This window comes from Bison bison, unplaced genomic scaffold, assembly GCF_000754665.1.
Source record: "Bison bison bison isolate TAMUID 2011002044 unplaced genomic scaffold, Bison_UMD1.0 scf7180017864371, whole genome shotgun sequence".
Classification (NCBI taxonomy): Eukaryota; Metazoa; Chordata; class Mammalia; order Artiodactyla; family Bovidae; genus Bison; species Bison bison.
The window spans coordinates 6,735,227-6,747,685 of record NW_011494943.1 but is presented as its reverse complement, the minus strand read 5'-3'; the positions used below and the strand labels follow the sequence as shown (position 1 = coordinate 6,747,685).

Below are 12,459 nucleotides of genomic sequence, written 5' to 3'. Positions count from 1 at the left end.
TCTGCTCCTAGGAGTCTAGGGAGGGAAAGACTCAGAAGACACTGTTCTTGGAAGAACCCTGGAGGGCTTCAGAGAGCACCAACGGCCAAGCTCGGCGGCCCCTGGGGGTGGTCACCACTGCTCACCCGGGCTCTGAGTCCGGCTCCCCCTCAAGTCCTGTGGGGGGTGGGGGTCACCGCCCCTCCCCGCTCCCTGCCTTTCCTCCACCCGCACTGCACTCCTGTCAGCTGTTTATAAACTGCCACTGGCCCTCCCTGATCAATAAATTTCATTACCAGACACAAGGTAGGAAGATCCATGCACTTCCCTGAAGACCGCAGTGGCCAGGCCTGGCATTTCTAACTACAGGACTGAGTCTGGACCCCAGGGAGCCTTGTGTGGAGGGTGGCAGCCCTTCCAAAGGTAAGGGGACGATAGGTGAATTAGGATTGAGTTGAGCAGTGGTTCCAGTTTGGGGAAGGGGGCGGCAACTGTGCCCCCACCTCCTGCTGGGGACATTTGGCAAAGTCTGAGGACATTTTTGATTGTCAGGACTGGGCAAGTGCTACTGACCGCTAGTGGGGACAAGTCAAGGGTGCTACTCAAAGTCCTACAACACGCAGAGCAGGCCACACGGTGAAGAAGGGCCAAGCTGGAGAAACCCCAGAGCAGACGAGGGGAGGGAGTCCTGCACATCTGAGCTGCTCTCGAATGAGTATGTTCATTTTCTATCAATTTCGGGTAACCTAGAAGTCTAGGCTGCGGGGCACACACACGCAACGATATAAAAAAACCTGAAACTTCAAGTTCCTAGAATTCTTATAAAGAAATCAGAGCGGACCGTAAATCACGAAGGTTAGGAAGGAGGTTTAAGAGGTGTATGCCCTCGCTTCGATGTGCATTCTGTTTCAGAAGCTTGCGTTTGGCAGGAGGCTGTGCAGTGGCAGTCTCTTATAATGAGACAGGGAAAGAGAGGCAAGACGAAAGCAGAGCACAGAGGGCCCAGACACAGCCGTCTCATTCTGATGAGTTCCGAGAGTTCTTGCTGAGGCTGGTCAGGTGGGGAAGGGTGGAGGCAGGCTCTGGGGTGACCTCGATCACCATCGCCCGTCACATCCCACCACAGTGATAAGTGGATGCTTGATGTCCTAAGAAACAGCCAAGAAGATTCTAGTTTCCACAGTCCCTGCCTCAGCTCCAGCTCAGCACAGCCACATTCAAGACCGGAAAGAGCCGGTGGAGACGCTCCCCTCTGCCCCTTGGACGAAGGGGCAGAAAAATCTCCCCAGGTAACTGCAAGGTCAAGCATTTCCCGAAATGTGTCCGACTCTCTGTGAAGGTTCGGGCATTACAAAAACTAAACCCTTTAACAGATCATCTCCCAGAAGAACAAGATTTGGAATGGAGGCCTAAGATGTTGTTGCCGGAACAACCGACACGGACGGCAGCATCTGAGCTGGCTGCTGTCCTTGCGATCCCACCGGGCAGCAGGTGGAGCACGCCGGGAGGTCACGATCAGCCTGCAGAGTCCAGACGGCAGCCCCGAGCACAGGCTCCTGGCGCCCTCTGCTGGCCACTGTGAAGGCACCCTCCCCACACACAGCCACACACCACCCTGCCGTCACTGCAGGGGGGTGCTCTGAGCTGTCCTAGACACAAGAGTCCAGAAGAAAAGAGACAAGGCACAGGCAATCAAGAAAGAGGCAGAGAACCACCAGCCGCCTCCACTGGAAAACTGTTTGGGACCCAAACTCTATGAGCCATAGTTGGTAGTGAAAGTCAAAGACTCTCAGTTGTGTCCGACTCTTTGTGACCCCATGGACTATACAGTCCATGGAATTCTCCAGGCCAGAATACTGGAGTGGGTAGCCTATCCCTTCTCCAGGGGATCTTCCTGACCCAGGAATTGAACCGGGGTCTCCTGCATTACAGGCGAATTCTTTACCAGCTGAGCCACAAGGGAAGCTCCCCCTAGTTGCTAAATTGTTTTTAGTGTCTGACTCTTTGCAACCCCATGGACTGTAGCCCACCAGGCTCCTCTGTTCATGGGATTCTCCAAGCAAGAATAGTGGAGTGGGTTGCTACTTCCTTCTCTGGGGGATCTTCCCGACCCAAGGATTGAACCCACGTTTCCTGCATTGGCAGGCGGATCCTTTACCACTAGCTGCTTTTTTACTCCTGATACACTGAACAGGGAGGGAACCAAGAGAACACCTTGAAGGGCTTCAGGCCTCCCAGCAAGGTGGCTTCTCAGGCCAAGAATCTGTTCCTCTCTCTCCCGTGCCCCGTCACCAGGCGAGGTGGAACCCCCGACCCGGGTGCCCCGGCCCTCGGGAGGGCACCAGCTTTCTCCGCCCACTCCCCACGCAGAGAAAGCACCCTCACCTTTATTGAAGAACATGGAGGCCATCTGTCCCATCTCCACCCGGTCTGTGATCTCGAAAAGGTTTGATCCGCGTCTCTCTGTGGAGCCAAGAGGAAAGAGGGGGGTGTTATTTTTTCCCATGAGGACAAGCTCCTAGGAGGGGTGCTGGGTTTGCTGAATCCTCCAGAATAATGAAATCCCAAGGGGCTCAAACTCTTAAGAAAACTTTTCCTTCTGTTTCCTGCTTGAAACATTTTTAAAAACACCCACAGAGTCCTGGTTGTCAGGACTCTGAGCTTCCATCGCAGGGGTCACAGGTTTGATCCCTGGTTGGGAAACGAAGATCCCACGTGCCTCCAAGTGTAGCCAAAAAATAAATAAATAAAGGAAAAGAGAAAATGTCTATAGAAAGGGAGCCAGGGATGCTCACTGTGGGGTGAGTGGGAAGGCGGGGATGCCTCCCTGGCTCAGCTGGGCTCTGGGTGTGTGTCTGTCCCGGGGGCCGGGAAGGAGGGGAGTTAGAGACCAGACACGGACTCGGGCTTCCAGGGGCCGAGGTCAAGGGCCCTCCCCAAGCCGCAGGTAACAGTTGGCGGCAGATCCAGTAGCGGGGATCCTGGCCTGGCTCTGCTGTATGTTCCCTGCTGCCTTCCTGGGATCAGCCCTCAGATGGGAAGTGCTCTCAGAGGGTCTCTGCAGGGAGAACCCCCGCCCCCACCCTGAGCCGTCTCCATGAGGAAGGGGAACCCCGTGGACCAGAGGGGAGTGCAGCCCAGCCCAGAACCCCAAGACTTACGCACAGACAGGATGGGCCGCTTCTCTGCCCGCTCGTAGGTGTCCTGGGCGAGAACGTCACTGTCAGAGGCCGAGGAGGAGTCGTCGTCTTCCTCCTCCTGGGAGGGGGCGGGATGCAGAGGGTGAGGAAGACAGGAAAGAAAAGGGGACACCCAAGGGAGAACCTGCTTGCTCTGTTCTCTCTTCCTAGAAGGTATCTGAGCAGGGGGCTTTCCATATTTCCAGGCTGTCCCATCAGAGGGTCAGAGGTGCTCAGAGAGAGAGGTGCAGCATGGGTCCTGGGATGAAGTTTCCCAGGTCAGAGGGAGAAGGGAGCAAGGAGGGAATGCCGAAGAGCACCAGGGGAGCAGGGAGCAAGGAGGGGATGCCAGGGAGCACCGGGGGAGGAAGGAGCAACAGCAGAGGCTGTGCATATTCTGGAAGCTGACATGGCTGCGAACTTCAGCTCCTCGCTAAGGTCCAGAGGGGGTCCAGGTTCTGGAGAAGGAAATGGCAACCCCTTTCAGAATTCTTGCCTAGAGAATTCCTTGGACAGAGGAGCCTGGTGGGCTGTAGTCCATGGGGTCGCAGAGTCGGACACGACTGAGTGAGTAACTCTCTTTAACGTTTCTGGGTCCCAGAGCTGCCCACGGTCAGGAGTGGGGTGCGGGGAGAGCCCTGGCCCACTCTCTGCACTCGGCGGCCCTGTGACGGAGCCCGGGGTGGCCCACACACCTGGCGGGTTTCCATCCTCTTCCAGCGGAGCTGAGCGTTGGCTGCCCCCATGGCCTCCACCACAAAGGTAGTCGTCACGAAGCTGCAGGCAAAGGCCATGGGTTAATCGCCAAAGGCAGGGAGGAGGTTGGAGGAGATACAAAATAAAAGGAAAAGTTGTTGAAAACCGGACCCGACCAATCAGCCAGCCCAAAGCATTCTCTCTGCTGAGGAAGGAACCCCAAGTTCCAGGATGGGTTTGACCCTGTAAGAAGGGGTGCGTGCCTCCACGGTGCCTCGCGGGCTCGCCCTGATGTCTGTTTATATTTAGAACGTATTTCAGTGCACAGGAGACCAGGGTGTGAATCAAGCTGATGGGAAGGACAGCGTGTGACCTTGGGGGAGAGGTGACTCGGGGGCAAGGTGATACAGCACCCCAGGAGGGGCCTGCTGGGGGCAGAGGTGGGAGAGATGGGGGTAGAGAGACAGCAGATGAGACTTGACACTGGGAGGAGGCGGCTGTCCACAAGGGGGCCGTCCGGGGCTTCAGGGAAGGGCGGCGGGCAGCTCTCACTTCTCCTCGCTGGGCAAGCGGCCAACATGCTGATGAACGGAGCACGGGTGTGGATAACTGAAAGTGTGCTTGGCTCTGGAATCACCGCCCTCCCCATTTTACTTCGTGGGGGGGGTACTTTTAATTACTTTCCTAATAAGATGGCTATATTAAAATAATTGTTATTTTAATGTTAGCTATTAAAGTAAATGAAAAAAGAATACAATAAATCAACATATTTAATTGATAAATTAAAACATATAAACAGACAAAAATATGTTAATATTTTAACAGCCTAATAATCTGGCCCGAATCAAAACGGAGATTGGGAGGTGGCGTCGGACCTTTGTGAGAAGTGAGACTAGAGCGAAGAGAATCTACTCTTTTTAAGGAAACCGGAGAGACCGGGGTGACAGCAAGAATGCTCTGTGAGCAGACGTTACGGGGCAGGGCCGGGTTCCTGCTGCTAAAACCTGAGTGACCCCACCCCTGCTGAAACAGAGCGGGTGGAACATTCAGGAACATGCACCTCCCTCTTTCTCGAAGCTGCTGGGCAGGCGGGCTTGCCGCAGGCCCCCCTGGCTCACCTCGGGTGCTGGCACCTGCCGCAGGCTGGCAGTCAGGCGGTGGGCACAGGGGCGGGGGGTGGTTGTCCAGGAGTTAACCCACACCCAGTGGGGGTGGGGCAGCCAGCCCTGAAACTCCAGCCACCGCAGCTCCTCCTAGAAAGGCTTCTCATTATCTTGCCTAAGTGACCATTTTAAGGGCTTTCCATTGCCTCTTCTTTTGGGAAGTAAAACTAAAATCCATCTTAATTAAGGCATAAAGAGGCTCTCGTGGCTGCGCTAAGCCAGCTCATGGATCATGCCGAAATATAATAGGTTGGAGGGGCGTGGCAGCCCCTGCCTGGGTGCCCCCAATAACCACTTCCCTTTCAGCCTGCTGCCTGCGCTGAAGGTCCTTTGAAGGGGACAGTGGAGTCACAGGAGGACAAGGACGTCTAGGGCTCCTGGCCACAGAGCTTGCAGGACATAATGAGCCCACAGCACCTTGAGGCTACATACAACCCCCTGAGAGGAAAACACAGGAAGAAAGGGGAAAACAGGGACATTTTCCCACCCCGTGCAGCCTCCTCTAGGTCTTAGTTGACTTCAGCTACTAAATTCTGTGGGGATTCCTGGGTGGCTCAGTGGTCAAGAATCCGCCTGCCAGGGCAGGAGACGTGGAGTCAATCCCTGGGTCAGGAAGAGGCCCTGGAGGAGGAAATAGCAAGCTCCTCCAGTATTCTTGCCTGGAAAATTCCACGGACAGGGAAGCCTGGCGGGCTACAGCCCATGGGGTTGCAAAAGAGCAACCACACAAGTGACTTCTTGTTTAGTGACTAAACAAGAACAACAAAATCCCTCTCTGGCCTGGGGCCCTGCCTGTGAGTTCCCTGAGGAGTGGCCCGTAGACGCAGCAGCTGCCGCATCCCGGGTGAACCACGCACACCTGCTCACGGTGCGGGCGCCCCGAGGGCTGGGCCTCCTGTTTGCTGCTGGGCACGAAGCCACGTGAGATTAACACCTGAATATGACTGCACCTGCCTGCTTATCGCTGCTCGGTGAAACTACCTTAAACAAACTCTAAATTCCGGGCTGATTGCCTGGATCACCTGAAACGTTAGTCGGCATCTCTTCTGTGGCTGGGTGGGAATTTCTCAGGGAACGAACGCTGATGGTCACATTCAGAAATTATGGGCACGGCAGAGGAGGAAAGCCAGCCGGGGAAGAAACACGTGAGCCCCACATGAGACATCCTGGAGCCTAACTGGAGGTCTTCGCCTGTTTGTTTTAATTCTGCTAATGTCTTGCTGTGCCTCGGGGTATGTGGGATCTTAGTTCCCTGACCAGGGATGGAACCTGTTCCCCCTGCAGTGGAATCTCAGAGTCTTAACCACGCTGGACTGCAAGGGAAGTCCCTGGAGGTCTTAACTTTCCAGTGATCGGGGGTGGGCAACTACTCCATCAGCGTGAACCACCCCCGCCCCAAGACCTTTGGGCCTCCTCTCCTTGCTCTGCGAACCTGTTACCAGATGTCTCTGTCAGACGGATGGAGAGAGCTCGGGCTCCCCGGGGAGGTGCCCCCAGTTTTAACCCCAGCACTTCCACTCCAGGATGGCCTCTTACCTCATGAAGCCCAGGAATACCAGCAGCACCAGGCTGACTAGCCACCCGGCTGTGGCAAAGGCCTTGGGCATGGTGAGCGCACCAGTGCCCACGATGAGGTTGAACATATACACCAGTCCGACCTGGAACCGAGAGAGTCAACATCTGAGCCCAGAAATTGACAAGCCTCACCACCCCCAATGGCTCCCAAGGGTGGCGATGACAAAACCCGTGGAGACCAGGAGGCCTTAGCCAGGAGGGCACGTAAGAAGGCAGGGCTCCTCTCGGGTTCCAGGGAGGCGGGATCTGCAGCTGGACGCTGGGCGACCAAAGCCCGTGGTCCATCCGTCTTTTCAAAATGTCTCTGGGGCTCGGTTTTACCCTCCTCTTTCGCGTCATCACCCCCATCACTTCATCAGTGCATATTGTTTGGAGCTGCATCTTAGATGGTAGCTATCTGCTCAACCCGGCTTGCAGGTTTCCCGAGGATGGGCCAGCACGTCTGGGGTGACCTGGCACAAAAACCAACCCACACTGCTGACCCTCCAAAAAAATCCTACTTTTCCAAGGCCACTGAGCATGCAACCCAGTCCTCCTCCACCCATCCTTGCAACTGCCCTTTGGGACATCAACATTCATGCTGGTTCCCTTTGCCCGCCCTTGTTTTTTAAATTTGAGAGGAAATTCCCCAGCAGTCCAGCGGTTAGGACTCGGTGCTTCCCCTGCTGGGACTCAGGTTCAATCCCTGGTTGAACTAAGATCCTCCTGCAAGCCTTGTGGCAGGGCCAAAATTTAAAAAAAAAAAAAAAAAAATTGAGATATACTAATTCATGTGCCATAAAAATTCAGCCGTTTAAAGTACACAGGTTTTCAGTATATTCACAAGTTCTGCAGTCAGCACCACCATCTAATTCCATTTCATTACCCCCCAAAGAAACCCCCTACTCACCGGGAGCCACTCCTAACTTCCTGTCACCCCTGGCAACCCACCTCCCAGTGGAACTGCTGAGTCACTGACTTCAGGTTTGAAGCTTGAGTTCACACCAACTGGACTCCAGCTCAGCTAATTCCAGTGATTCCCTTTTCAAGATCTCCACCATGAAATTCTTTTCTCTGACCCGAAGCCTCGGCTCCCACACCCCGTCCATCCTCACCCATCTGCCTTTGTGCTCCGTGTGTTGCCCAGTCCCCACCCTCCCTCCCCAGGCCTCCCACTCCACCGTGGCCTCAATGACAGTCGGCTGGTTCCTGAAAGCTGGCACTACCCCGCCAGCTCCCCACATCTTCCCTGTTCTAACCTTTCTGACCCCGGGCCTCGGAGATGAATCAGCATCCGCTTCCTCAGTTCCCTAATATGAAGCTGCTAAAGGCTCCTGGAATTAAAAAAAAATCCTCACGGTGAGGGCACTTCCCTGGTGGTCCAGTCGCTAAGACTCCTCATTCCCAAGGCAGGGGCCCAGAGTGCATTCCTGGCCAGGGAACTAGCTCCCACCTGCTGCAACTAAGGTTCAAAGGCTGCAACTCAAGATTCCGGACGCCATAACTAATATCCGGTGCAGCCAAACAAACAAATAAATAATAAATAGCTTTTTTAAAAATTAAAAAAGCAATTCTAACGCTGAGTCCTCTGACAGATGAGGGTCCCTTCCACTGTGGTTGGCGGCATCAGATTTTCTTTCCTCCTCATGGTGGACTTGCGAGCACATCCCACGTAAAGGCTCCAAACCTCAGTCTCCAAAACCCAGACCTGGGGCACCCGTCTCTCTCAAGTGAAGGCTGTACCTCTAGCGATGCTACAGAGGTAACGGAGACCATCCGATGCACACTCCCCAAGCCTCACTCCTCCCTTTCTCATCTCCCAGTACCGAGCAGCTTGCAGGATCTCAGTTCCCCAAGCAGGGAGCGACCCCTGGGCCTACGGCAGTGAAGCTGCAACTCCAGGGAATTCCCAAGCCTTGCCCCTTTCGAACTCAAAAATCGGTGCCTCCTCCCTCCCCTCCTTAACCACCGAAATGAGAAGCCTGAGCAACTAGAGTAGCCCCCGCTCCCCAAAACTGGAGAAAAGCCCACACAGCAATGAAGACCCAGCGCAGCCAAGAAATGAGATTAAAAAAAGCAGCAGCAGCTATATCGTCTGCTTTCATTTCCCGTAGTTTGTGGTTTCCATCCCTAGAACTCTCTTGAAACTGCGTTCTTAAAAAATCACCAAGGACCAAAAAAACAAACCAAAAAGAAAAATATAATCACCAATGACCTCCTAACCCAACGGCTGCTAGTCTTTAACCTCTCTTCCAGTTCTGACATTGGCAGTCTCTTTCTCTCTGCGTATCTCGTCCTCAGCAGCGTCACTCGAGCCTACGGCTTTAATTATCACGGGGGACAGAAGAGGAAGGTGCTTCTCTTAGTGCGAACCTTTCTGCCTGCGAGTCCCCTCCACCTAAACACCCCAGAATAGCTCTAGAACTCCTTTCCCTCCATATCTCAGTGCTGGCGATTTTATTCCTAGAAGCCTTCACAAAAGCACTTGCAAAATTCTTTGGAACCGTCCCTCTTCCCTCCATCATTAGGCGAGGTGTACAGAACAGATGGAAAAACTGGATTCCAAGAGCACGAATGACTTCCGTGGGGCTGGATGAACTGAGAGTAGGATGCTCAAGGGTGTGACTTCTTGACTAAAAGAGGATTGGCTGGGGAAGGCGGGAGCGGGCGGCCCACTTAGGAGGTCGGGCTGAACACACACACATAACTACCCATAAAAGAGTCAACAAGCGTCTACCATGCGGCACAGAGTCTGCAGTGGGTACTGCTCTCTTTATAACTCAAATGAATCACTTCTGGCCTGAACTACAACAGCAGGTTCCTAACTGATCTCCCTACACCCCACTAAACCGTGTGCTGCATTCTAAATCAGAAACACTAAATCAGGACCCACTCTCAGATGAGCCTCAGTTGGATTTAAAAGGAAGAAGAGAAGTAGGGAGTGTCGGTCACGGCCCCGGGGTAGGGGTTGATTGGCCGTCGGAGTGCTGGACAAACGGGAGGGCGTCCTCTAGAGAGGACACAGCTCTGCCCAGGGCACCGAGCTCCTGCGCCTCCCACCCAGCCCCTTATCTCCCACCCACCACGGGACGGGGCGGGGGGCGGGGGGGAGGTGGTGCCCACTCCAATGCTGCGCCCATTACAAAGCCCGTCCCAGCCTCCCAAGTCCATCTTGCTCCCAGTCTCAGAGCCCTGGATTGAGAGCACTTCTGATGCCCTAGTCGGGGTTTCTGGTGTTGATGTGTTTCTCTTTCCTGTTATTAAGTCTGAGGCTTGCTCTGTCTCACTGCGTCTCTCTGCATTTCTCGGGGTGCCTGGCACACGGCCTCAAGACGGGAACCCTCGGGGGCTCCGGCTCAGTTCCCTCTGCGGTGAATCTGACGGTCTGCATCCCAGTCTCACTTTGATCCCGGAGGCAGATCCCAGTCCCATGTTAAACGTCCCAGTCTCATTTCGATCCCTAGATGGATCCCAGAAAGATCAAGAGAAGTTGAGCTGTCTTCCTCTGGCTCTCGATGGGATCACACGACCAGCACGAGGTGCTTCCCCTGCTGAGAGTCCTGGCCCAGGGAGACGTTGCAAGAATGAATGTGAAGGTGACGGCTAACCTTCTGAATTGACTTTTCAAAGATGTGAGTGTCCTTAGGCTCACTTTGACTTTGTGTATGTTAGTCACTCAGGCATGTCTGACTTTTTGCAACCCCATGAACTGCTGTCTGCCAGGTTCCTCTGTCCATGGGATTTCCTAGGCAAGAATACTGGAGTGGGTTGCCACTTCCTACTCCAGGGGAATCTTCCTGACCCACGGATCGAAACTAAGTGGATTTTTTACTGCTACGCCAGCTGGGAAACCCCAACTCTGACTTTTGCTGGGGTTAATTTGAATCACCAGGACTTGGAGGGGAGTACCTCCAGGTGTGGGCGGGGGTGGGTGTGGGTCAGTGAGCTCACCCAGGTCTGCTCGTTTGCTCACTTACTCAATAGCTACTGAGAGTGTCCAGTGATCCTAGCCCTGTGCTCAGAACCTGGGGGACGACAGGGAGCAAGACAGGCAAGAGGACACAGACAAGAAAACAAACAACGGTCACCACTTTGGAGAAGTGTTTGGAAGGAAAGAACCAGGGCTCAGTGACAAAGAATAATGGGGCAGCATTTCCGGGAGAGGGCGGCCTTGTGGTGACATTCCAGCCAGGACCTGAAGGCTGAGCGGGAGCCATCCAGGCAAAGGGCCAGAGAAGAGACTGGCAGGGATGAAGGCCGAAGGTGGGAGAAGCGGAGGGGTGTTCCGGGAGGTCTGAGGCCAGTGTGGCTGGAGCACGGCCAGCAAGGCTGCAGACAGACTCCCCGCCCCTGGTGCACGGGACAGGGAGTCCGATGCCACTGCAGGAGTCTATGCAGGGCACTGAGAGACCAGGCCTGGGTGAGGACCTAGCGTCTGGTGTTCCAGTAGCTTCATTCCTCGAATGTCGTGCTTTTTTTGCCACACTGCAGCACAGTACATGCGTTTGTGCACACTCAGTCATGTCTGACTCTTTGCGACCCATGGACTATAGCCTGCCAGGCTCCTCTGTCCATGGTATTTACCAGGCAAGAATACTGGAGTGGCTTGTCATTTCATTCTCCAAGGGTTCCAGACCCAGGGATTGAACTCGCATCTCTGGCATCTCCTACACTGGCAGGTGGATTGTGCCACTTCTAATTCCCCAATCAGGGATCGAACCTGTGACCCCTGCAGCGGAAGCATGGAGTCTTAACCACTGGACCACCAAGGATGTCCCCTGAATATCACTTTTATAAGTCGTAACACTTGTGAAGAGCAGAACCTTATTTCTTTATGGAAAATGGCTCTGGTGATGGTTCTCATGATAGAACTTAAGAGAAGGCAAAGAGACCTAAGAGAGTGATGGTTCTGAGCCAGAAGTTTTATAGGAATGTGAATTCCCTGGTAGTCCAGTGATTCAGTTCAATTCAGTTCAGTCGCTCAGTCGTGTCTGACTCTTTGCGACCCCATGAACCGCAGCACGCCAGGCCTCCCTGTCCATTACCAACTCCCGGAGTCCACCCAAACCCATGTCCATCAAGTTGAGATGCCATCCAACCATCTCATCCTCTGTCGTCCCCTTCTCCTCCTGACCTCAATCTTTCTCAGCATCAGGATCACTTCAAATGAGTCAGCTCTTCGCATCAGGTGGCCAAAGTACTGGAGTTTCAGCTTCAGCACTAGTCCTTCCAATGAACACCCAGGACTGATCTCCTTTAGAGTGGACTCGTTGGATCTCCTTGCAGTCCAAGGGACTCTCAAGACTCTTCTCCAACACCACAGTTCAAAAGCATCAATCCTTCAGCGCTCAGCTTTCTTCACAGTCCAACTCTGACATCCATACATGACCACTGGAAAAACCATAGCCTTGACTAGACGGACCTTTGTTGGCAAAGTAGTGTCTCTGCTTTTTAATATGCTGTCTAGGTTGGTCATAACTTTCCTTCCAAGGACTAAGCGTCTTTTAATTTCATGGCTGCATTCCCCATCTGCAGTGATTTTGGAGCCCAAAAATGTAAAGTCTGACAGTGTTTCCCCTGTTTTCCCATCTATTTCCGAAGAAGTGATGGGACCAGATGCCATAATCTTTGTTTTCTGAATGTTGAGCTTTAAGCCAACTTTTTCACTCTCCTCTTTCCCTTTCATCAAGAGGCTTTTTAGTTCCTCTTCACTTTCTGCCATAAGGGTGGTGTCATCTGCATATCTAAGGCTATTGATATTTCTCCCGGCAATCTTGATTCCAGCTTGTGCTTCTTCCAGCCCAGCATTTCTCATGATGTACTCTGCATATAAGTTAAATAAGCAGGGTGACAATATACAGCCTTGACGTACTCCTTTTCCTATTTGG

The 12,459-nt window shown here is 53.6% G+C and overlaps 1 protein-coding gene across 2 annotated transcripts in view; it reads right to left on the bottom strand.

Moving 5' to 3' along the window:
• Window positions 1-12,459, bottom strand: part of TMEM104 (transmembrane protein 104) — a 55,670-nt gene that overhangs the window by 37,082 nt on the left and 6,129 nt on the right. For both annotated transcript variants that reach the window (XM_010856131.1, XM_010856132.1), the window contains exons 3-6: window positions 6,554-6,675; window positions 3,854-3,935; window positions 3,141-3,237; window positions 2,365-2,442 (exon numbers count right to left, since the gene is read on the bottom strand). In XM_010856131.1, coding sequence (XP_010854433.1) covers window positions 2,365-2,442; window positions 3,141-3,237; window positions 3,854-3,935; window positions 6,554-6,675 — 379 coding nt within the window. The remainder of the gene's footprint in view (window positions 1-2,364; window positions 2,443-3,140; window positions 3,238-3,853; window positions 3,936-6,553; window positions 6,676-12,459) is intronic.